The following is a 25,543-nucleotide window of genomic DNA, read 5'->3' as shown; positions in this document are numbered from 1 at the left end:
ACTAGATGGGCCCCTGGTCTGATCCAGCTGGGCTCTTCTTGTGTTCTTAAGTGTCTTCATTTCAGCAATATATCTTACACACACACACACAGGGTCGGGGGGGGGGGGAGCCTCTGTTGCTGCCATTGTTAAAAAGTTGTGAGTCAGAAATCTTCCTTCAGCTGGCTGCAAATCACTTTCTTCCCATCCTTGTTTTAATATTACTCAGCTAACTCTCATGCACTTTGAATGAAACATGGACACAGCTGGGTTAATGGACCTGCAGGAGCTCATAGAATCACAGACTAGTAGAGTTGGAAGGGGCCTACAAGGCCATGGAGTCCAACCCCCTGCTCAATGCAGGAATCCACCCTAAAGCATCCCCGACAGATGCTTGTCCAGCTGCCTCTTGAATGCCTCTCGTGTGGGAGAGCCCACAACCTCCCTAGGTATCTGGCTGGTATAAGTACCTTGTGCTACTCTTCTGTCTTTTCTTCCTGACCAGATTTTCCCTGGTAAGACTGAAGGAGTGTTGGGAAATCACGGGAGGATTACAAGCAGATGCCGACTATGTCTGCCCACCCCCCATAAAATTCCATGAATGAGGCAGGGTGATTGCACTTCCTCATGTGGAAGCAACTTAAGACTGAGCGTCGTGTGTGTCTCACTGTACTTTGTGGACTCTAGTGCTGTCTATATGCACTCAAAGGCCCCCAGTGTCTGCAAATCAGCGATGCAGCAGTTATATGACACAGCTGCAGATTTGCAGCCACCGCGGGGCTTTTCCGTGAAGCTGCATGATAAAAAAGTTGGGGACTTTTTTGGTGGGTGCAAGGTCACCCCAGTTCTTCCGCTGTCTGGCCCTGCTCCATGGCAGATCTGTGAATCTGCAGGGCGGTCCTGGCAGATGGCAACTGGCAATTGGCCACTGGAAGCCAGGAAGAGGACGGGAGACAGTGGCTCCAGTACCCAGATGACTGACGAAAACCCTGCTTGGCGTGGGGATCACCCGATGCCACCCCGCAGGAGCGAGACCACGGGGTTTAGGAGGAAAAGCACAGCCAACTTGGCACCGTGAAGACCTCCCAGAATAAGTACTGCAACATTCCTTCAAAAATTTTAATTTGGCCATGCTGATAAACAAAACTTTTCATAAATTGCCTCTCATTGTTTTTCAGTGCAGTTGTGCCGGCATCTTCATTACAGGCAACAGCCTATCAATCCAAAGTCCATGTTTATGCAAGTGACTCTAACCTCCTCCTCCATATTTGGGTCGGTGGGTCTGCTTTCTTTAAGCCTTTCATTTTCAAATTAGTGTACGAACAAGTGTGCAGGCATGATCCTAGCAGCTGTGATGTTTGTAAAACTGAACGGACACAGAGGACTCCCAGTTCAATCCAAACTAGACTTTAATAGAGTTTTGCTAAACTGTAACAAAACAATTAGTGCGGGGAGGAGCTGTACATCTTTAACACAAACAAGATATTGTCAACTTATAAATTGGTGCAAAACAATCCCCAGAAAATGTATACATTTTCATTGCTGTTTTGCCTGGTTTCTCTTTTGCACTAAACATAAAGCAAGTCCAAGTTACTAAGGGGAGAATTTATTTTCCAGGTCTTGTTTACGGCTGTGCTTCTAGACGACCGTTAATCAAGGAACGGATACAAGCTGTCACCAACTTCCTAGGTGGATGAAACTCAGGAATCAAAACTGTAAAGGCCCGCTCCCCACATCCCTTGCTGTGCGTCCCTCTCTGATGCTATTTACCTTTATCAATGCTTTCACCATCATGCTACAGATGGGAGGAAGAAATAACCTATTCCTTTCATTTTGGGGTGGGGTGGAAAGGCTCACCTTGCTCTGAGCAGCTACTCTTCAAATAAGACCAAGGAAAAGTTTTCAGGGGAGTAATTTTTCTCCTCAGCAAAGACAGCCATCTCCTGGCTACTAAAGATTTCCTCTTCATCTTTTCCAACTGCTGCAGCTCCATTTGATTCCTCAAGGTTCATAATGTCCTTACTCAACATCAGTTTGCTTTCTGCCATGGGGGAGGTCTTGGCCTGCTTCAAACTGCCTTTCTTGCTTGCATAACTGGACAGCACTATGTTAGAGGTGCTGCTGTTTGCACAAGAACTGTAGTGTTCAGCTTTGGTATTCTTACACTGTGGCACAGAGAACGATTTCTTAAAACCTTGAAAGGAACAGAGAAGCCAATGACGGTCTCCTAGAGGAGCAAAAGGTAATCCTGTGTGGAAAGAACTATATCCTCTCCCACTTTTAAGAGGGTGTTGAACAACTCCAGTCAATATTGCATTCGTGTCCTACTTGGGGTCATCCTCAAAAGCAGCTGTTTGGGCACAATGTGAACAGAATGCTGGATGAGATGGACCCTTGGAGCGTCATCAGATGGGGAAGGGAATCGTGTTTCCCTCCCGTCGCTTTGCCTCCTGCTCCTGTCCCACATCAGATTTTCTCTATCTTATTCTATGACGGAAAAAAGACTGGAAGGAGTGGGAGGCAGAAATCGTTGTCAAAAGGATCCCCGAAAAACCGCAAGTGGCCAGTAACGAGCACTCGTCTGATGGCGCTACTGGTCTAATCCAGCAGGGGTTTTCTTATGTTCACTTCAGAATTATCCTTTCTATGGCCTTCCTTTGTTGGTGCTAAATAAATTTTTAAAATAACTATAAATTAGTAACAGCTTGTGATTCTGTTCCAGGTTGTGATTTAGAAAGTTCTTTCTGGGCCCACTTGCCTTTAAGATTCGTTGCCAAAAATAAACTTCTCATGTATGCAAACAGGCCAGGATTCTCTCACTTACCATTCTGGTCATTCTGATGTCTCTTCGTTTTTCCAGACCCTTTTGGCACAGTTGCAGCTTTGGGGGCTTGCAGCTCCCGTCGGCTCTTCTTCGACAGTGAGGAGGCGGCTTCAGGAACTAACTTGCTTTTTCTGCCACCTGCATGAATATGTTGGATATATGCTATTTTTCTTCTTCTTTCTTCTTTTTTTGGGGGCGGGGTAAAGCAAGATTCTATCACTCAAGTTACTTGAGGCTTGTCTTGACAAAGGGTTTGCCCCAGGGTTGCTTCGCAGTAACGGCACATCGTCTACATGACACAGCCGCCATATGCGAAGCCATCCGGGGGCAAACCCTGGAAACTCCGCTCCAAAAAAGTCGAGCACTTATCCCAACTTTTTTAGCTGCAGAGGCATGTCACAGCCGATGGCGCCCCCTGATTGGTTGCCATCAGCTGGACAGGGAAGATGATGATAATAATAATAATAATCATAATAATCATAATCATAATAATTCTTACCCGCCTCTCCCTCTGGATCGAGGCAGGGAACAACATAAAATACAAAAATGTTATAAAACAACATAAAACTGATTAAAACATATAAAACTAATACATTGTTAAAATAACAGCCAGACTTCTTAAAATTCGACTGGGTAGGCTTGCCGGAAGAGATCAGTCTTTATAGTTCTTTTTATATTCGGAAAGACTGTTGAGCTGGAGCATAATCAATAGATGAGAGTCCTCCTTTATAGGTCAAAAACTCACCTTCCCCATTGAGTCTTTCCTCGACATCTCCGTCCAGTTTCATCACTGCTGTCCCAGGAAGAAGCTAGAAGACAGATACTGTTTGTTAATGGGAAAACGGAGAGCAGGGCAGACTAAGCACTGAAGCCCCTTTCTAACAACCTTGTGGAATAATGGGTGAGGGGCTTCTGCAGTGGTCAAGTTAAATAGGAGCACTGCCTCAGCCTTTCTACTAGTGGAAAGGCCGGAGCCCCTCTCAGCCCACCTTTCCTCGACTCTTGTTTGGTGCTGCAGTGTTCTTGTTCCCACTCCTCGGTCCTTGAATTCTCTTGACATGAGGCTTGCAAGTAATGGAGACAGGATCTGCAACACGAAAAGGAACAGAGAAGCTGTGAGGCACCTGCTAGATAGAGACCCGGCCTTTTAGGGTTTCCCCTGATGCTGAGCTCCTAGGGCTACCAATCCAAAGGCACTGTGCAGCTATTCCATCTTTCCTTCCTTAACAGGTTTTCGACTGCCTTCACCCCCACCCCCTTAAAATTCTCTGAATGAGGCAGGGCAATTGCACAAGAAACACTTCATCCGCAAACGCTCTTTAGTTTCTGACTTCTGATCCAACATGGCACTCAGCTACCTTTTATGTCTTTGTGGTCTCTGGGTGACTCTCTGCCACTAAATCGACTGAGGAATCCAAACACCCTTATTCTCTCCTGGTGCAGTGAAAGAGAAAAGAAAGATGCGCTGACATGCGAGTATTGTAAAGACACATAGGGCCATCCGTAGCCCTTAATTTCTAAGATGAGGGTTCCGGGGCCTAAGACTGCCTTTTGCCCCGGAGGCCCTTTGCCCTAATCCCAAGGTGTTTCCAGACTGGAATTATCACTTCTTCTGCCACAGGTTCCAAAATAGAGCCTTGCCATTGACCACTGGTCCTTGGCACAGGCTTGCTCAGTTGAAGCCCCTGTTAGCTTACACCAGGATCTTCCTCCCCAAACATACACACATGCATTTGAACCCAGAGACCTCTTCCCCATGCCTGGACTTCAGTTAGGCTGGATGAACTGAAACAAATGCTTGTAGTATGATAATCTGCTGCACTTTGATATCCAAGAAGATATCCTTGGCTGGACATCAGGAAAAACTTCCTGACTGTTAGAGCAGTATGACAATGGAACCAGTGACCTAGGGATGTTGTGGGCTCTCCCACACTCGAGGCCTTCAAGAGGCAGCTGGACAACCACCTGTCAGGGATGCTTTAGGTTGGATTCCTGCATTGAGCAGGGGGTTGGACTCGATGGCCTTAGAGGCCCCTTCCAACTGTACTATTCTATGATTCTATGTGCCTAATGCTCTGTTAAAATACCCCACCGTGGGTCTTTGTTTTCACACCCCATATAAAATATTACAACATGGCAAGTTTTCGGCAAGAAAATAAAAGTCTCGTCAGGAGAGTACAAAAGTTAAAAAACAAACTGGCATGCATTCCGCCAGCATCAAGCACTAGTACTGCATTTCCCCTGTTCATTTAAACAGGCTTTGCACTGATTCCCCCACCCCATGAAAACCCCACATAAATAAATGGGGATTGTGTATGAGCAGTGCTTGTTAAGTGGCTATGCAGGCACTCAGCATCCTGCAAGCTTGCAGTGATAAAATAAATAATAATAATGAAAGGAAACCTGTAATTAAAGTCTCCTCTTCCCTGTCGCAAGGATCAGAAACGTGACTACTCAAGGAGCAATGCATCATGAATCCCCCAGCTTCACGTAACAGAAAGCAATAATGGGCAGAAGCTCAAAGGAAGAAGCTTTTCTAGTAAAAGATTAATGATCCTGATGACCCTCCATAGTGCTTTGCTAGTCTACTCTATACAGGGAGGCACTGCAATTTCCAGGGGCTTGTCTTGACCAAGGGTTTGCCCCGGGGTGGATTCAGAGTGGCGGCAGGTCATCTACATGACGCAGCCGCCATTGTGAAGCCATCCGGGGGCAAACCCCAGAAACTCCGGTTAAAAAAAGTCGGGCACTTACACCGACTTTTTTGGCAGCGGAGCCCATGGCGCCCTCTGATTGGTCGCCATCGGCTGGGCTGGACAGGGAAGGGAGTCGACGGGAGCTCCAAGTCGGCTGCACTGTAAATAAATAAATAAAAACCCGGGGGTGGGAGGAGAGGAACAGGGCAGCTGAGCACCGGGGAGCAGGGAGGAACGGGGCAGCCGGCTCTCCTCCATCTGACCTAGCCCTGGCTGCCTCCCCTCTCCTCAGTGCTCGGTTTGGCAGTGGTGTCAGCGGCAACTCCGCCTTGGTGCTCCTTCCCATGCAGATGCCGGGAAGGAGCACCAATTCGGGAGCCCAAGGCCCTGTGGTGCAGACCTGCCACCGTCAAGACGGGGGCCAGTTTACTGTAAAAACAACAAAAACACACGTACAAGTTGGGCTGAAAAAATGTGGGAGGACAACACAAAGAACGCTGGGGTGCAATAGTCTGCCAAAGACATTGTCTGGATTCTACCGGTGTGGTGAACTGGCTAGACTAGAGTGTCAGACTGGGAGTTGGGAGATCCGGGTTCTAGTCCCCTCGGCTGTGGAAACCCACTGGGTGACTTTGGGCCAGTCGCAGACTCTCAGCCCAACCCACCTCACAGGGTTGTTGTTGTGAGGATAACGTGGAGAGGAGGGAGGAGGATTATGTAAGCCGCCTTGGGTTCCTTGCAGGAAAAAAGGCGGGATATAAATGCAATAATAAACGAACAAATAAATAAAAAGCATAATAAATGATGTCAATTATCCCATGAAAAAAGGGCTAATGTGCAGGCAGCCTGGGGAACACTTGGAGTTTGTAGCCTGCCCCAAATCACACCTGAATGCTTCTCTGCTCTGCTTCTTCTGCCATCTTCAGAGCAGCTTCAAGGTTCTTCTTGTCACCTTTGTTCTTGAACTTGGTCTGAAAGAAGAAACGCATCCAGCTGGCTCTTATGCAGGTAACTGGGGGTACTGCTTGTTTCAGTGCATCCCATCCCCAAATAAAAACAACTATCTTTTGGCTTTTTGCAGGCTTTTTGCAGACATGAGTACATTGTAAACGTGTAAAGGTTGTATCCGCTCCTATCCATGGAACCCTGGGAAATGTAGTTCTAAGAGGGGCTTAGGAAACTCTGGAAGAATTCTCAGCACTCTCAGGGCCAAAGCCAATGTCACAGTGGCAGGTGTGTGTGTTTACACCCAAATCTGCCACAGCCATATAGAAAGATCAGAGCGGGGAGTCGAGTTTTAACATCATAGAATCATAGCACAGTAGAGTTGGAAGGGGCCTATGAGGCCATTGAGTCCAGCCCCGTGCTCAGTGCAGGAATCCACCTTGAAGCATCCCTGTCAGATGGCTGCCCAGCTGCCTCTTGAAGGCCTCTAGGGTAGGAGAGCCCACCACCTCCCTAGGTAGTATGTAGGCAGGGTGTGCTAAAACCTCTTCCCACCCTCTCCTCAGTCTGTTACCACCATCACCAGTGTGTTTCTCCTCAAGATGCTTTTAGACAGAGGGCCCTTAGCAGCTAGCAATCAGAAGCCATTGTGCAACTGTTGCATTCGTTTCTACTTAACAAATTTTCTGAATTAAGGAAAGAGATGGAAGAAGCAGTAAGAAAATATAGGAGGGCCATGAGTAGAAGATGTCGTCATCTGGATCCCCTGCAAACATCCCTGAATGAGGCAGGGATAATGCCCTTCTTTCCCATCCTTGTCAGGGATGCCTTAAGGTGGATTCCCACACTGAGCAGGGGGTCGGACTTGATGGCCTTATAGGCCCCTTCCAGCTCTACTATTCTATGATTCTATGAACTGCAAAGTATAGCAGTAGTGAAATATTAGATAGGAAAGAGAAATCAGGAAGTGGAGTAAGGCTTGACCTACAGACAGAGGAGGTAGGAAAAAATACAAAGTGCTCCTTTGATCATAAACTCCCAGCCTAAACTGCTCCCTCCCCGCATGTACATATCAGCTCTGCCAGCAGACTTTGCCTTCGCTTTTCTCAGCTGTTCTTTGTAATTTCCTAAACGTCTGTGTTCACTTTCTAATAGCATCTCCCCTTCATTGAACCCACAGCCTCCTGATGCCCAAGTAATCTTCTGTTATGAATCAGCCCCACTCACTAAACAAAAAGCCATTTACCAAACCATTTCCCTCCACGTTTGGTTCATCAAAGTTCCTCAGCATGGAGGCAGAGATCCAAGCCCGAGTCACAGTCTTGCCGAAAAAGGTCACATGGTACTTGGACTGAAATGAGAAAGGAAACGGAACAGCTGTCATCGGTGGCCATGCTTGCAAGAGGCAGCATATTACGGCCACATGACAAACAAGCACCCTTCACCTGAAGCAGAGATGCTTCTGCCTCTGAGATGAAGACACTGCTTATATAGAGCTCCATCACACCTAATTCCCCCCCTCCCCCTGGTATGCATCACAATTTCCACCTCTGTTTCATTAGCACATCACGCTCTCGTCATTTCACATGTGTGCGTTCTTGCACTATTTTGCCTTGTTTACCTTTCCACTTGCACCGGCTCGTGCTTACTGGTATCACTATTGCGCTCGCCCCACCCTGCCCCTTTTCCTTCCTCCTCCAGTTCATTGGTTCTTGTGGTTGATGGACATTGTGATGGATGTGGGCGCCTCCCCCCCACTCTGGTTTTGTTGTCTACCGTTTTAACGATTTAGTGTTTGATCGATTAGGCGCCATTTCTGCCTTTCGAGGAGGAGAAATCACAATGAAAGAGCAATGAGGGTGGGGTTGGAGCAGCGGAAGTACATTCGAGCAACTCAGCATGCCCTCCTCTTTCATCAGCAAGACCGCCCTTCAACACAGACGCCCCCAAGAAGGAAGGTTCTGCGACATAGCATGAGGATGGCAATACATGGGGACGGAAGGGCGGTTTTATACCGCATGGAGAAAAAATGCTGCACTTTCCCCCGCCCTAGAAAAACACAGAAAATGGAGGGAAAGAGGCGAGATGGCTGCAAGATAGGGATGTTGACAAACGAGTGTTACGGGGCAAAACGGTAAACAAGGCAGGACGACAGTGCGATAAAACACTGGTGTGATGTAGCTCATATAGGGATCAGAAAAACGTAATACTTAACGGGAAATGAATCTGTCTGGCAAGAAAACAGGAAGTACTCTCCAATGTCAGGATCAGCCTCCACAATCCCAGGCCACCTGCAAGCACGTGCATGAGGAAGAGCAAAAAACACTGTTGTTAGTGAACCACCAGGACGGCCTTTGCTTTGGTTAGCTGCTTTCCCCCCATAAAGTGTGTGCAACGTGTATTTTGGAGGGGAAAACAACCCCATCAGTTCTTCCATAGGACATTCACCTGAGTATTTTGAAGAGCTCAAACGTGAAAATAATTAAACTTTTAACTAAATAGTGATAAGTGTCTACTAAGATTGGCTTCCTTCCTGGAGGCCTGGAAGACTGATGATGTAGGACCAATATCCATCACAAATAAATTGATGGAAAATATTTTGAAGGCTAAAATTGTTAAGCATAAGGAAGAACAAGCCTTGCCAAAAATAAAGAATCAGAATCAGCATGGCATCTGTAAAGGAAAGTTCTGTTTCACCAACCTTTTAGACTTCCTTTGAAGAGTGCCAAACACAGAGACAGTGATCTGCCTCCATACTAGCCCATTTCTCTGCGCTTGTCATCCTTCACACTCACTTTTTATGGACCATCCAAATAATATTACTCTCAGTCCATTGCACTCCAGTATTTTTCTGTATTGCCCTCCTATTTCCCCCCGATTTGATTTGAAGCGCTGTTGTTGCAGGGGCGGGGGAACTTGCAAAAAAGCACAATTGCAGCCCTTCCCTGTCCAGTATGGGCAAGGAAAACACTAGTGAGGCTTTTCAGGGCTGCTGTGTCTCTTAAACACTTCCTGTTTCCAGGTTTAACCCATTTTATTGCTTCCTGATGAATACAGATATAGAATTAGTGACAAATTGCCACTTGCAAATTTTAAGCAGAGGCTGGGGAGGCTTTAATTACTGTTTTTCTGTCGTTATTTTTCTTTTGATAGCAAAAATTGACGTTGGTGCAATTAAGAGAGACTATTTAAGAAGCAATTAGTGGTTAGAACTGGGGTAGGCAACTTGTGGCCCTCCAGCCCAAGCCAGCGTAGCCAATGGTGAGGGATCATGGTAGCTGTGGATCAAAACATCTGGAGGGCCACAAGTTGCCCACCCCTGGGTTCAAATATTGAACTATAGTGCTCTCTCAACCCTAACCTACCTCACAGGTTTGTTACAAGAATAACATTCTTGTTTTATTTAAACAAAGCCTTTCCTCTGAGCTCTCTCAGGCAGTGGCCTCTCTCTCCTTAGGCCAGAAGCAGTGGGTGCTGCCCTCAGCCACTTCCTGGTTCCTCTGAGGAAGCACAACCCACTCAGGCCAAATCCAGGACTTCTTTTATATTGTCACAACAGAGAAGGGCATTGCTGGATAATATAGCACTATAGGAAGTGCTTGGTGGAACATCTGCTTTCATTATGCTTCCAGCAAATTGTTGGAATGCAATGCCTCAGCGGCACTTAAAGGCCCGTCACATAGAAGCAGTCATTGGCATGGAGACTTGGACCTTACCTTTTGGCAACCCTTCCCCAACCTGGTGCCCTCCAGGTGTGTTGTATTACAACCCCCAGCATCCTCCATATAGCATGGTTGGCTGGGGCAGGCTGGGAGCTGCAGGATTTGGTTAAAGGCTCTCTGCTGCCACCACAACTGCAACTTTGCGCTTTTCTGATGCCAATAACGTGCCAGGCTATGAACGGAACACTGTTGTGTCGCTGCCCTCAACCAGAAAGCTTTAAAAATCAAAGCAATTCCTAGAAGGTCAAACATAATGAGGCCTGGTGCCTCGTGTGGCTCTTTCATAAAGCTTAGATGCATGGTAGACCTCTAAGTAAGGCACAGTATAGGAAGGAGTGTTTCTGGGGAGTTTCCCCTTCTGTGGATTAGAGGCCCCATTCTTGGCCTGCTTTCCATGAAAAGACTGTAGCTGCTGTACTAACAAGTGTACTAAGAAAACTTGGCTACTTTGGCTAAGCATCACAAGGAGGGTCAGCAGCTGAAAAGACTGCAGGGAGCCCAATACAGCTGGGGGTGTTGGCGTTGGGTAGATGTTAGGGTTGTTTTTTTAAAAAATCACTGTTTGAGGCTTGGGGCAAGTTGTAGGGTAATTGTTTTGTGCTCCAAGCCTGATTCTGATAAGCTGGCAACAAAAAATTGGACTGTTTAGCACAGCATAATGTGCTGTTCACATAATGGCCATGTTTGGAAGTCAGGGTAAAAAAGTTTTTTTTAAAAAAAAAAAAAATCTGGCTTATTCTGAACAAGCAAACCCTGGTTTATAACAAGCGAGAGCTGCAGTTCTGACATTACGCTAAACAAACCACCGACAGAGTGTCCCTGGCTTGTTTAGCTGCACCTGTTGGTAGAGGAGCCAAGTGGAAGCCACTGAGCAGCATGCCAAAGTGTCCCTGGCCTACCGTGACATGTGAACTGGGCCAATTGGTACTTTCTTGCCACCGCATTATATGGTATCTCTGCAGTCTGACTTCTTCAACCGCCTTGCTTGGTTTATGGTTCTGTCTTTCTGATTTGGCAATTGAAATGTTTGTCTCTCATTTCAATGGGGCTTGTATCCATGTAAGTATGCTTAGGAGCCCTGCTGAAGTGAAGGGATCCTAAGTTGAATATGACTAGGTAGATTTGTTTGCTTCATACCATGGGTATCCATATTGTTTGGCCCACACGATTGACCCTGGAATATAAACTGCATAGACCACCTCGTTTTCAGATCCCAACCACGTTTCCTCAGAAATGTTGCAGCTGTTGTACTGAAGATCTGTAACACAGACAAGAAATATGGCACTGAAAATGGTGATTAACTAAATAAATTAGTCTGGCGCCTACACTGTACCTTTTTATTCTCTCAGTATTTTAACACTTAATTTTAACTTAAATTTAAATTTCACTGTTCTAACTCTGTATTTTAATCTTATATCAATTTTTGCTGCCTGGTTTTATCATGGTTGTCCTTTTTATACTGCATTTTGTATTTGTGTTTTTAACCTGTTGGTTGTTTTATTATGGTTTTAATTTTTGTGAACCGCCCAGAGAGCTTCGGCTATGGGGTGGTGTAAAAATGTAATAAATAAATAAATAAATAAATAAATAAAATACATTAATGAAATAATGAAATCACAGCCTTCCCATTTGCTTCTATTTCCCCAACCTGTTCTTTGTTGCCTACATTGTGTTGAATTCTACATTGTAAGTATCTGAGAGCAGAGATCCTTTCTTTTACGGCAACTAGAATCATAGAATAGCAGAGTTGGAAGGGGCCTACAAGGCCATCGAGTCCAATCCCCTGCTCAATGCAGGAATCCACCTAAAGCATCCCTTATAGATGGTTGCCTCTTGAAGGCCTCTAGTGTGGAAGAGCCCACAACCTCCCTAGGTAACTGATTCCATTGTCGTACTGCTCTAACAGTCAGGAAGTTTTTCCTGATGTCCAGCCAGAATCTGGCTTCCTTTAACTTGAGCCCGTTATTCCGTGTCCTGCACTCTGGGAGGGTCGAGAAGAGATCCTGGCCCTCCTCTGTGTGACAACCTTTCAAGTACTTGAAGAGTGCTCTCATGTCTCCCCTCCATCTTCTCTTCTTGAAGTTGTCGCTAAATAATTCTGGTTTAATTTATGTATAATGCTCTTTTGTTTTCTCTGATTGCTTTTGTATCTGTCTATCTGCTGTGAATTCCAAATAAATGTTTGTAATTGATTTCACTTAAAAGCTGCCTCTAGTCCTTCCTGGTCCAGCCACCTAGCTCTCTGGAGCCATTAAAGAACCGGTTTTTCATGCTCTACCACTACTAACCTATGGTCCTAAGTAAGTAACCCTGACTTGGGTCTGTACACAATCTTGTGGTTTAATTAAGGGAAGGTGATGTCTGTCAACCTGTGGAGCAAATCCTCACCTCAGCCTTCTGTTTTACCTGTGTTCTGGCTACAGGACCAGTCTTCAGGCAGAATGGAGGGGTCTGTGTCACTGCTGAGCCGCCTCCACTTCTCACAGGTTGGATAAGAGCACTGAACCCAAGCCATGCACCAGCCTAGGGCAATAACAGGAAAAAATGCAGTAGTGAATGAAGTATTCTTGGAGCTGCACAAATGAGTGATTTTTTAAAGTGGTGGCACCCTGTTTGTGGAATTCTCTTCCTAGAGAGGCTCACCTTGTGCCAACTTTGTCATCTTTTCAGTGCCAGGCAAAGACATTTGTATATTTTCCCCAGGCTTTAAAATGCATTTTAATGTAATATGTTTATGTTTTACTTTTATTTTATCTTATTTTTGTAAACTGCCCTGGAAGCTCGGCTGATAGTTGTTGTAGAAACCTTTTAAATAAATAAAAACTTGTATCTGTGGCATAGATAAGCACCACTCATTGTCTAAGTGTGCAGTTTCTTCCTGTTCAAACACGAATTATAGCCATATTAAGGTCCTGAAATTAAGGGCTACCGTAAGATGTACTCTAATTATCTTCTCCGAATCTGAAGGGAGGAGTCTGCTCTAGGAAACTCCACAGGCACACCTGAGAAGAACTGAGCTTGTAGGACCCTTTAACTGTGGATCCATCTATTACTGTTCCTGGAAGCTATAAGAACTCAAGCGGCTCAGGGATTTTGAAATGTGGGATGCTCCAGAAATACCCAGGACAGCCACAGTAGAAAAAGTGGCAGAACATTACTTGTTTTCACATACAGCTCCCATGTAAAGCCATTCCAACAGATCAGCAATGACCTACAGCCCCTCATACACAAGGGCAGGCTTTGGGTGGTAGGCCTATCTTTGCTTACAGACAGCCCCTTAATCTAAAACAGCTCCTCACTAGCCACAAGAGAGGCCACATATCAGAGACACAAATACAGGGACTAGACCTGCAATAGACCCAGATCCCAACACTGTCCCCGTATCCACTCAGGCAACACTATTACTGGGCATTGGCCATAACAACAGGGGCTTATTCACCTGCTCATTGTCCAATGTGGTAGATACCATTATCTGCCAAAATTGCTCTGTTGCTGTCTATATATATATATAGACAGTATAAGTATGATAAATAAAAAAAAAATAAAAAAAATATAGGACAATAATAATAATAATAACTTAGGGTGATCATATGAAAAGGAGGACAGGGCTCCTGTATCTTTAACAGTTGTATTGAAAAGGAAATTTCAGTAAGCGTCATTTGTATATATGGAGAACCTGGGGAAATTTCCTCTTCATCATACTAGTTAAAACTGCAGGTGTCCTGCCCTCTTTTAAATCTGGTCACTGTAGTATAGCTCTTGCACTTTAAATGTTGTGATGAAGAGGGAATTTGGTTCTCCATATATGCAAATGACACCTACTGAAATTCCCTTTTCTATGCAACTGTTAAAGATACAGGAGCCCTGTCCTCCTTTTCATAGGGTCACCCTAAATAAGCATGCTCAGTTGTCAGGAAATTCCTGAATCAGTAAAAGACAGCATGACCAGGCAAAGCCTGTCATGACCATCTAGAAAAACTGCGCGAGCTAGAAAATAGACAATAATAACAATTCTATGAGTGGCCACTGTGCCTGTCTTGTATACATTTAATCCTATTTACATGGAATTGTCACAGAATGTGCCTCTTGCATTTCATGGCCTTTTGGTCTCACTGTGTACATTTTTCTCCTTTATTGCCATGGATCTGCCAGCTGAGTATAAAACTTATTTATTTATTTATTTATTTATTTATTTATTTATTACAGTTTTATACCGCCCAATAGCTGAAGCTCTCTGGATCTGATGAAGTGGACTCTAGTTCTGTTAGAATAAATCTGTTGGCCTTTACGGTGCCACAAGATTATTAGTTGTTTTTCTTAACTCGTGGAATATTTTGGGTTGTCCCACCTCTGGAGTACCCACATCAGCAACACTGCAGGTTTAAGATGGGACAATTTGACAGCTTCTCAATGGAAGGACCGTAAGAACTCACTGGTAGGTTTTCTGCAATGTGTTTCATTTACTTATTTAACCAGTCAGATCCCTTTCTCATTCTCACACGTAGTTTTTGAAGATTGCTTTAATTCCCACCCAGGGTGCTTTCAGACAAAGGGGACCAACATTATGCAGCTGTTCTGTCTTATTTCCTTAATAGAGGTTTCTGTGGTAAGAAAAAAGATGGAAGGACCAGTGCAAAAACATGGGAGGATTATGAGATGACATCATTTGGCCCACACTGTAAATTTCTGTGAATGAGGGAGAGCGACAGCAGGATAAAAGCCTCATCTGGAAGAACCCCAAGAGTCTAGGAATTCCCTCGTGGACCTCCTACAAGACTACAGCAGTGCTGCCTGCTGAAGATCCCAAGCTTGTCTGAGGCCTTTGATTCCCATCGTATTTGTCCACCCTCCCTGAAACCCTTTGGAGCAGCAGGGAGGGTTTAGCTCATTGCTACCACTTCCTCCGTTTGCGTTTGCCTTCTCCTCCTCCTGCATTTCCTCTTGGTCAATGACGACTTGGGCGTTGCCTTGAACTTTTTTCTTGGGCGCTCCTTTCCGGTTTTCCTTACACCCTCCATTGTCTGCTTCTGGTTTCTCATCTGCCAGGAGACAAAGAAAAACAAGTCGTTTGTTCATGTGTGTGTGTTTGCCTCTTTATAAAAACAAGAGGAGAGTGGTGGAGTGGCGACAACAGAGCTGGTGGCTGGAGGAGGAAACTATGAGCTGTCTAGCAGGCAACAGCAGTGACTTGTTTTGGAACATTGGAAAGAATGTGGCTATGCACTCTACCCCACACAGCTCTGGTGGCCCCTCTCGCTAGACTGTGCTGTCACTTCCCTCACTGGACTTCCCACCTGTCCTGGTGAATGAGGCTGCACTCCTGCACAGCCCATTTCACTGAAAAGAGTTTTGTCCCAGTGTATTTTTCTCAAAGTTTAAATGCAAAAGGCTTACCCGTCTCCTTTCTGTCCTTGTTCACAGAAGCCTTGCTGTGTTTCTCTATTTTGAGCCGATGAGCCTTCTGTTCTGCTTCTAAAACCATGACTTCGCTTTTCTTTCCAGAGACACCATCAGCAGCAGCTGGAGTTACTCCCAAGGTGTCTCTGAGAAAAACAGCACAGGCACACAGTGGAGTCAAATGGACATGCTGGCTGAGAAATATGGGAGTTGCCTCCAGATGTGTTGGACTTAGGGATGGCTGTCATGGGGAAGTCCAGCCCTTTGGGGCTCATCGGATTTCCCTGGAGTCCCTGGCTCACCTTGCATCTACGAGCCAAGCCTCAGGCTTTTCCCGAAATCCAGAACTGAATCATGTTTCCCACCCCCACTCCCTAAAATTACCTCAGGATCCCCAATGTGGCACCCAAGGACACTGTTTCCACAAATTACGGTCGTAATTTGCTTAATTTGCACACTTTTTGGCTGTAAATTGCACACATTTGCTTAATTTGCACAAATTATGCCTGGAATATATGCAAATTACCCTATTTCTTCGATTCTAAGATGCACTTTTTATCTCATATAAACATCTCTAAAAATGGGGTGCGTCATCGCAGGTGTGTCTTAGGGTGTTTTTTTTTTCTGTTGGTGGTACTGAAATTAGTGTGCATCTTACAATCGATGGCGTCTTACAATCGAAGAAATACGGTATGTAATTTTGCGCAATTTACAGCTGAAATGTGTGCAGATTAAGCAAATTAGTGCAGATATATTTTTTACACAAGAGAATTATGGAGATCCCATCAGCTGGCCTGACGTGTTGCATGCTGAGTTGGGCCAGCTGGCGGAAGACGGAACGGAACAGCCAACGAAAGCTATTCGAACTCCCCTACTCTAACTGGATTCCCTCAACATCCCTGAACAGCATCAGGTTGGCGAAGGCTGTCCGAAACAGTCGGCATGCCCAGGAAAAAATCATAGTCAGCGCCTACTGAAGCCTGCTATAAGCATTGCCTGTCCTTGGGCACCCCCTTGAGGCCAAAAGGTAGTTTCTACACGTCTGCATGTTGCTGTGTTGCTTCCCTAAATGATATTGATGGGAAAGGGAGTCTCAGAGCACTTCCACAGTTCAGGCTTCGATCAGCTTTTGCCAACATTGATTTGTACGTGCAAATGAAAATCCCATATTGTTAGCAGTGTACGTCAGTCTGTCCTTCAATGAGTAATATGGCCCAAACAGGGCTCAAGCTGTTTTTTAACGTCTTGTGTGAAAACACCTGATGTATTGCACCCACAAACTGAAAAAAGCCTTACAATAGGGTACTGGGAAGCTGTCGTCACCCCCACCATGCGAGTGCAAAATGTTGGTAGAGATCTTTGATTTATTAGCCTAGGTCAATTAAAAATTGCAGCAATACCATACCAAGATTAATTTATTTTCTATCACATTTCTGTCTCTCTCTCTCTGACAATGGATTCTGTCCTTTGCCCTGACAGTCCAAAACAAGTTTCAATTTCCCTTCTCCGTTCACATAAAGCTCATTATCAATTCTATACCACTTTTTAGCACACAAATGGCACATTTCTTATTTCACTTGTCTTTGCAACCAGGGTTGCCAACACCTTTTTCTGGTAGGGCTCCTACACCTTTCACAGAAGTATGACAGGCAGACATTAATCAGGTGAAGTTTCCCCCATCAACATATCTGCAGACTTAGCCTACAGAATTTGTGCTTATAGTTGCTAAAGGCACAGGTGATTTGCTAGGGAAAAGTTTCGATAAACCTACTTTATAACATTCCTGTCAGGTAGGTTAAGCCAACAGAAAGTAGGTCTTTGTTACTACACCATGTGCAAAATGGAAGAAAAACAGATCTGGAAGATCAATGAAACAGGGGTTACCTAAAACTTCATTTCAGCTACCCTTTAGGGGTTGTCTGCTTGTATCATTTTGGTTTGTGGCGAGATCCTCTACAGTGTCTAAGCACAAACTGACATTCAGTTGATTTTCTTCACATGAGGAAAGTCTGGAGCATTCGGCGTACATGCAGAGGACGCCCTTAACACCAAGTTAGAACAGCCAAGCCTACAGAAACAGAATTGTGGAACGCACCTTTCCAGACTTCGCTCATTAGGCTCGGTGAAAGTAGCTCTCTTCTCAGAATTTTCTGGAAATAAAAATGAAATGGCTTCAAATTGTTTTTACAATCTAAGCCCCAAAGGATTATGAGTTCATAATGTTTAAAAAGAAAAAATGGTTTGGTGTTGGCTTGTGTGATAGTCGCCACCAACTCCCAAATGTCATCTTCAAAAGCTGACAGACTTCAAAATGCTATTAACTGTGCAATCCAATATATGTCTACTCAGAAGTTAGTTCAATTGCATTCAATGGAGCTTACTTCCAGGTAAGTGGGTACAGCAGGGGTAGGGTCCCCTGAAGATTTTTCTTGGTGCCTGACAAAGGTGTCCTATCCCTCCCAACTTTGTTTAATTAACACAATGACTGGGGTTCACACAGCACGCTAAGCCATGATGGCTTATTTTCCAGAACAACCCATGATGGATTATTGTGTTGTCTGTGGGATGTTCTTCTTCTTCCCGGTGGGTTATTTCCCCCAAATAAGCTCCCCTGAGGACCCACGATCTGCAGTATGGTTTATTTTAATTATGGTGGATTAGCATGTTGTTTGTTGAGCCAGTGTGTGTTACAGTGATCATCTACAGAGCTGCTTGGCAAAAGCAGTCAAAGCTGCTGCTGCCACTCTGCTCCTCTCCAGCGAACCCTATTCCTGCTGCAAAGGAAGCTGGGACACCTGCCCAGCTGGGCAGGAGGACAACAGGAGGAGGGGCGAGGGGTGTACGAAATAAACTACTCTGTGTAGCTTGTTTGCCTGATCGTCTGGTGGGAGCCCAGTAGGTTGTTTGAATAACTAGCTACTCAGTGTAACTTGTCACCCATCATGACTTGTGAACCCAGCCATTTTCTTACTGATACCTGGGATTGTTGCGAAACAGGTTTCTGTTGGTTTTGAAAATTATTGAGTTCAAAGGAGTTCTTTACTGTGTTGGGGCTCAGCCCCCACATCTGAACTTAGTCTTTGGGGCAGGTTACTTTGCCACACCTCCCATGGCAGCCATTTTGTGATGGCGCCCAGGACAGTTACTCAAACTGCCAAATGTGTCCATGGCCTAAAAGGGTTGCCTCCCCTGGTATATAGGATTGCAGCCTTAATATCACATCTCACTGTGATCTTTATGGCGCAAGACAATGTGTGTGCCCCAAGAGCTGAAATGGCATCCAGTGTGAGCCAAATGAGGTGGACCGATTCAACCCTGCCCATTATTCTTGCTTTCTGCTGTCACTTTATTATATTACTGCTAGGGGGAAGGGGTCATTTGGAGGGTCCTGAGTGCAGCACAAGATGCTTATAATCGGCTCCCATTCTGTCCCTGCCCTTCAAAAGAACTATATAAAGTTTAAATGTATAAACCCAGCTGAAAGTATGACTGGGGATGCCTACAGATGGAGTGTTCCTAGCACTATTAATTAGAAGGCATTGTGCAGTTTTCCCGTCTTTTCATGCCTAACAGATTTTCTGCGATAAGGAAAAAGATGAAAGCAGCGGTGGGAAAAATACAGGAGGGTTACAAGTTGAAGATATTGTTGTCTGGATCCCCTGCAAAATTCTGTGAATGAGGTAGGACGAAAGTGTGCTAAAAGTCTCATCTAGAAGAAGCCTCAGTGGAACGTTTCAGATTTTAAGTTCTCACTCGTACATTACAGCATCTGTCTGTCTGTCTGTCTCCCTTTCTATCAACATACCCATGCACTCCTGCAAAGTCTTCTGAAGCACACTCTGGACAATCTCCTCAAATTGCGCATCTGTGAGGCAACCTTCTTCCTGCCAAGAGATGAGCAAACAGAACAGCAGTACTGAAAACAACAACATACCCGACATGGAAAACATAGCGTAAAACAGCAGGGAAACTTCAATTAGTCCAAAATGCAGCATCCAGGCTTTTATTTGATGGCCCACAGTCAGAAAATATTAGCCTGTCCTTGTTCTAGCTCCACTGGTTACTTCTTTGGGGGCTTTCAGATGGAGGCCTCCTAGCACCGACAATAAGAAGGCATTGTGTAGCTGTTCCGTCTAACAGATTTTCTCCATTAAGGAAAAAGATGGGAAAGTGGTAAGAAAACATGGAAGAATCACAAGTGGTCATCATCGTCTGGACCCCCTGTAAACTTTTGTGAACAAGGTGGAGTGGTGGTGCCATAAAACCCTCATCTGGAAGAACCTTTTGTTTCCAGTCTCAGTTTAAAGTTCTGGTCTTAGCTTTTAATTGGTCTTGGGCCCAATTACCTCAAGGACCAACTGCTCCGGTATCAACCTGACTGGACCTTAAGATCTGTCTTGGAGGCCCAGTGTAGTGGTCAAGGAAGTGAGATGGTGCTGAGGCTTTGGAATGCCTTCTCAGTGGAGATTTGCCTGGCTCCTTCCCTGTTGCCTTTCAGATGGAAATTGGAAACATTTTTATTCAAACCAACTTTTAATATCTAGCTTTGATTTTATGGTGGTTTGCTTTTAAGTCTTTTGTTTTAATATTGTATGTTTATTCTTTGATGTGGGTTTTTTTGGGGGGGGCTTTTTTGTACGCTGCTAAGAGTACTTACTTGATCAATCCTAGAATCCTAGAATAGTAGAGTTGGAAGGGGCCTATAATGCCATCGAGTCCAACCCCCCTGCTCAATGCAGGAATCCACCTTAGAGTATTCAGAAGAGGAGGAGGATTAAATATGAATATTTAATCATCATAATCACAGCACTCCTTCCATCCTACAAATAGAGAGCTGCAAAATGAGCCCTGCCCAATAGGGTGCTTCCAATGCAAGGTTTTGCATTTGTCCTCAGAGAGGTTCAGTCTGTCTCCTGCAGGAGGGGTTTTATCTAAATGTTTCCCATGGTACCACTCACTCATAGCCTGAAGTTATTTCCACACATTAATTAATTAACATCTGGGTGGTGCTCTTGTCTTTCAAGATTATAATTTTAGGGCTGCTGGAGAGGCACCATTGAACTTTAGAAGGAAGATGTATTTAAGACATGTGAGTTAGCAATTTGTTTAATAACTTCTAAAGAAAAGCAGAATATATTGTAAACTATCCTCCTCACCCCACTCCCATGAAAAAAAAGAGAGAGGAGAGTATCAATATCCCGTGGGCCTTAAACTGACTTCACCTCAAGGAAAGGGAAGCCTCCATTGGCTGTAAACAGGACATTTCCCAAATTTTCTCTCTGGATGAAAACCAAACTACCTTGGCGCTGGAATAAAGGGTTACTGAAGCAGCATTCCCCTCACATATGTCAATAACATCATAGCTACAGAGCATAGTCATGGTGTCCTGGATGTACAAAGCTGGAAGTGACTCATGCACAATCACAGCTTAATTTGAGCCAGACTAAGTAGCTTTCAACCATTGCCAAGGGTCAGCCCTGGGGCATGTGAAGGAATAAAAATGAGGGTGCTATTAAACATGCACAGAGTATCTTTCCCTCAACACAACAAGTAACCACAAGCCCGCCCCCACCCAGACTGAGCCCTTCCACTGTTTAGAGTAGCCTTCCCCATCCTGATGCTCTCCCACTGTGTTTGACTACAACTCCCAGAATCCTTCAGCCAGCATAGATTTGACTTAGAAATCCTCCCTCAAGAGAACAAAATTTACATTTCCACCTACATCCTTGGTCATTTCCGGATCCTCCTTGCAGTTTCGTTCCTTTTCTTTTCTAGAAATGTTCCCTTTCTGCCTGTTAGGTCGGGCTTTCGGTGCTTTTATGGGCTTGGTTGCAACTCCATCACCAGCAGCATGGCTCAGAGGAGCAGGAACGCCTTTTGTTTTAATATCTTCCTGTTTGCCCTGAAGCTCTGCTTCCCCTTTCACAAAGGAAGTATGTTGGGGTTTAGCTACTGGAGGGGCAAACATTCTTTTGAACATTTTCATGAATTCTGAAACAATGAAAAACATGGTTTACATCTTAGTAAATAATAATATATAAATAATGTAGCAATATTTACATATTACAACAGAGGGACGGCTCAAGACATGTTAGGTAGGACAGAAAATCCAGGAGGTAGCCCTACCTTACACGTACATTAATTAATGTGAGGCACTATCCCCCAGGACATTCTCCTGTGCAAGCTTTCTAAAATTGTTAATTGTTATTATTCTTTTATTTTAATGCTCCAAAAGTTGAGTGCTTCCCCCCCCCACGCTTTATTTTGTTTCCTCATTCCATTTGGAGGCTGTGGTGAGCACCCACTCTCACTGGAAGCTTTGGGAATTCTTGTCACTCTCAAGCCCTGCTTGTAATAGGCACAAAATTGACAAATTTCCTTCTTGGCGTTTCCAGCTGAGACTCTTGGCTAGAACAGTAATTCAAAGACATATATTGAATGAAAAACACTCTTCTGTCTAGTTCTGGAGCCTGTCTTGATGAGGGGTTTGCCCCGGAGTGGATTCGGAGTGGCGGCAGGTCATCTGTATGACGCAGCTGCCATCCCAAAGCCATCCAGGGGCAAACCCCAGAAACTGCTTTAGAAAAGTCGGGCACTTACCCTGACTTTTTTTAGAAGGAGGCATGCCACAGCCGATGGCGCCGCCTGATTGGTTGCCATCGGCTGGAGAAGGGCCGGTTCAGGTGCTGCGCATCCCTCTCTTCCTCCCCGTCCAGCTGCCCACCCCGTTGCTTCCCCCACTCTGCCATTTTTTAAAAAACATGTAGATGCAAAACTTTGCATCTACAGGTTAAAAAACAAACGGGAGGGGGAAGGAATGGGGCAGCTGCAGAGGGAGGAAGAGAGAGACGTGTGGCTCCCGAACTGGCTCTTCTCCCTCTGACCTCCCTCTGGCTGTCCCATTCCTCTCCCTCCCCACCGACCCCAGGTTTTTTTTTAATCTGTAGATGCAAAGGTTCACATTTACAGATTTAAAAAAAGGTTGGGGGAGAGGAACTGGGCATCCAGAGGGAGGTCAGCCAGCTGCCCCATTCTTCTCCGCTCCTCGGTGCTCAGCCCAGCAGTGGCAGCAACTCCGCGTTGGACACTCCTTCCCACACAGATGCTGGGAAGGAACGCCAGTGCGGGAGCCTGAGGTCTCGCACCGCTGTCAAGACGGGGCCTTGGACTGCAAAACTTGTGGGGAAATGGTTGGATTGCTCTTTGCAGCACTGTGGGGTTCAGCATGCACACACATCAGTGAGAAACACACCCATCACACTAAATTCTTCCTTCGAAAAAAACACAACAGTGCACAAGTTGATCTTACTGCCTTTATTGTTCTGACTTGCCAGTATGTATCAGGAGGTGGTTGCTTTTCATCGACCTTATTAAAAAAAAGAGGGGGGGAGAGAGAGAAAGTAATAAAAGTACATGCTTAAAGCTGTGTCTTTAAACACACGCACATACACATACACACAAACACACACAGTTACAATTTTTTTTTTGTAAAACGAAAAAAAAGACAGATTTCCCATGATTTCCCCTCAACCAAGTCCTACCTTCAGAGTAAATCTTAGTTGCATAATCTAACCACAATTGAATCCATGGGAATGTATGGTCACTACATAATGTGTGTGTGTGTGTGTATGTGAGAGAGAGAGAGAGAGACAGAGATCTTGGTTCTTTGGGGCTTTTTAACCATGCAGCTCTGCAGAAAAGCCCCGGCATTACTGTGAATCTGTGGTTGTGTCATGTAACGGACGCAGCGCCAATTTGCAGCCATCGCGATGGCTGCAAATTGGCGCTGCGTCCGTTACATGACACAACCACAGATTCACAGTAATGCCGGGGCTTTTCTGCAGAGCTGCATGGTTAAAAAGCAGCACAGTTAAAAAGTATGTGGCCGAAGGGAGGGGGGATTGCAGACCTGGCAGATAGCAACCGGAGATTGGTCACTGGAAGCCAGGGAGTGCAGGGTGGGTGGGGGGCCTCCATGACTGCTGGAAACCCTGTGCTCCCTCCTTGGCCTGGGGATTAGCATTTGCAACGCCGCAGGAGGGAAACCGTGGGCTTTAGGTGTGCTCTTTTGAGCTAAATTTCACTAGCCTTTTTTTGCTTCTCACACACACACAGGCGTGATTTCAATGAGATGAGCTCATATATAATTGTATTTGTGTGTGGGTGTATTACGTTCCTCTTTCAATCTTTTTTGGATTGACAACCAGGCAGGGCTCCTATTAGGGTTGTAGGACAGAAAGCTTCCAGTAAATGAGCTTAACTTTATGAGGTAAATATTAATTATAGGGTCAATATTCCCATCAAGTGGGATTTCCTCAAAATGACACGAACACTTTGGCAGGAGTTGGGGGGTGCGCTAATTTCAGCATTTGCTTTTTATTACTGTTTATGCATGAACTACCCAGGAGACAGCGGAGCCTTTCATGAGGTAAAACCAAATGTGATTTTGTAGGTGCGTAACTCTGATGTCATCATCATTCCAGGATCTTTTGAACTTTACCTATACAGACAGGATGCTGAGGTAGTGCCTTTCGTCATATATAGACAAAAGGCACTCTCTCATTTTGTTTTATGAGGTAAAAAAAGAAGCCTTTTCTATCACGGATACCTCACGAGTAAAGGTTTTCTTTCCTTTTTTAACCCAGCCCGCAGCACTAGCCACCTCACTTCAAGGCCTTTTACAGGCGCTTTGCCACACACCCACACCCACACCCCGCTCGCGCCAAAAGACACCGCCGCGGCGCGCGCCTCACCCAACAACGGCGCTGTAGCGCGAAAGCCGGACTGCGCACGCGCCCCCAACTCAATCCGGGTCCTCGTTGCGTTAGGGACTATATCGTACGGATGACTCATGGAATGTCGGCGGCGCCCCGCTTTGCGCATGCTCGGAAGTCCCGGGGCTTTGGAATCTTAAGGAAGGCAGGGCGCGGGCCACGGACCTGCGCACTTGGAGGCAAGCCAAACGCAAACCCCACGCGGCGTCAGGCGGAGGCGGATTCGCCCCCTGCCGCCCTGCAAGGGAAGGTTGCACCGCCTCCTCTGCCGTAAAAGGGCCCCGTCGGGGGTGTTGCACGCTTACTCGCGAGTAAGCCCCAGAGGACTCGCAGCCTCCGCCAACCTGGTGCCCTCCGGAGGGGGACGACGACTCCAACTCCCAGTATCCCCCAGCCAGCATTGGGAGATGGAGTCTAACCCCTCCGGAAGGCACCAGGGTTGGGGACGCTGCAGCAGCAGCCCCTTAGCAGGCGGATCACGAGCGTAGGAGTGCGCCCAGAAAGGCCTGGGGAAATGGAAAGATGAAAGCTGCGATCACCTGCTAAATGGCTGCAGATCACACTGCGGTTGAAAGGCAGAGCTAAGAGAGGCGGTTCGGGCAGCCCGAGCTCTTACGGCGTCCGTTTACCCCGCAACAGCCTTTTTTTGGGGGGGGGACGACGACGACGACGACTGGGTTCTGGTTGAAATGAACTTAGGAGTTTATTTTTGTATTCCTAAAATAGAGAGTCTTGGGGCACCTTAAAACTCAAAACACGTTTATTTCTGGCATGAGTTTTCAGCGTCCCCGATAGCTTCTGCCAGAATAAGGGCGCGATCCTCACTCTGGGAGGATCGATCTCTTCTCGATCCTCCCAGAGTGCAGGACACGGAATAACGGGCTCAAGTTAAAGGAAGCCAGATTCCAGCTGGACATCAGGAAAAACTTCCTGACTGTTAGAGTAGAACGACAATGGAATCAGTTGCCTGGTGAGGTGGTGGGCTGTACTCCCACACTAGATGCCTTCAAGAGGCAGCTGGACAACCCTCTGTCAGGGATGCTTTCGGGTGGATTCCTGCATTGAGCAGGGGGTTGGACTCGATGGCCTTGTAGGCCCCTTCCAACTCTGGTATTCTATGATTCTAAACCCAGCACCATACTAAAGCTCCATTTCATCATGCCCCCCAAAATCTATTGACATAAGTTTCAGGACAGAGCAGTATGA

The 25,543-nt window shown here is 45.7% G+C and overlaps 1 protein-coding gene across 1 annotated transcript; it reads right to left on the bottom strand.

Annotated features, from left to right (window-relative positions):
- Window positions 1–1,382: 1,382 nt before the first annotated feature.
- On the bottom strand, window positions 1,383–22,924 carry ZCWPW1 (zinc finger CW-type and PWWP domain containing 1). Its single transcript, XM_063138676.1, has 13 exons — window positions 22,873–22,924; window positions 21,286–21,554; window positions 19,369–19,447; window positions 12,573–12,689; window positions 11,304–11,424; window positions 8,660–8,735; window positions 7,691–7,795; window positions 6,387–6,470; window positions 4,162–4,237; window positions 3,793–3,890; window positions 3,549–3,612; window positions 2,804–2,941; window positions 1,383–2,173 (listed from the first exon to the last, which is right to left on the bottom strand). Exons 2-13 carry the CDS (start codon window positions 21,547–21,549, stop codon window positions 1,851–1,853), a joined length of 1,545 nt encoding a protein of 514 aa, XP_062994746.1. The 5' UTR covers window positions 21,550–21,554; window positions 22,873–22,924; the 3' UTR covers window positions 1,383–1,850.
- Between the last annotated feature and the right edge of the window lie 2,619 nt (window positions 22,925–25,543).

The sequence above is a fragment of the Elgaria multicarinata genome, chromosome 11 (assembly GCF_023053635.1).
Source record: "Elgaria multicarinata webbii isolate HBS135686 ecotype San Diego chromosome 11, rElgMul1.1.pri, whole genome shotgun sequence".
Taxonomy (NCBI): Eukaryota; Metazoa; Chordata; class Lepidosauria; order Squamata; family Anguidae; genus Elgaria; species Elgaria multicarinata.
The sequence above is the reverse complement of the archived record's forward strand: the minus strand, read 5'-3'. Positions and strand labels throughout refer to the sequence as shown.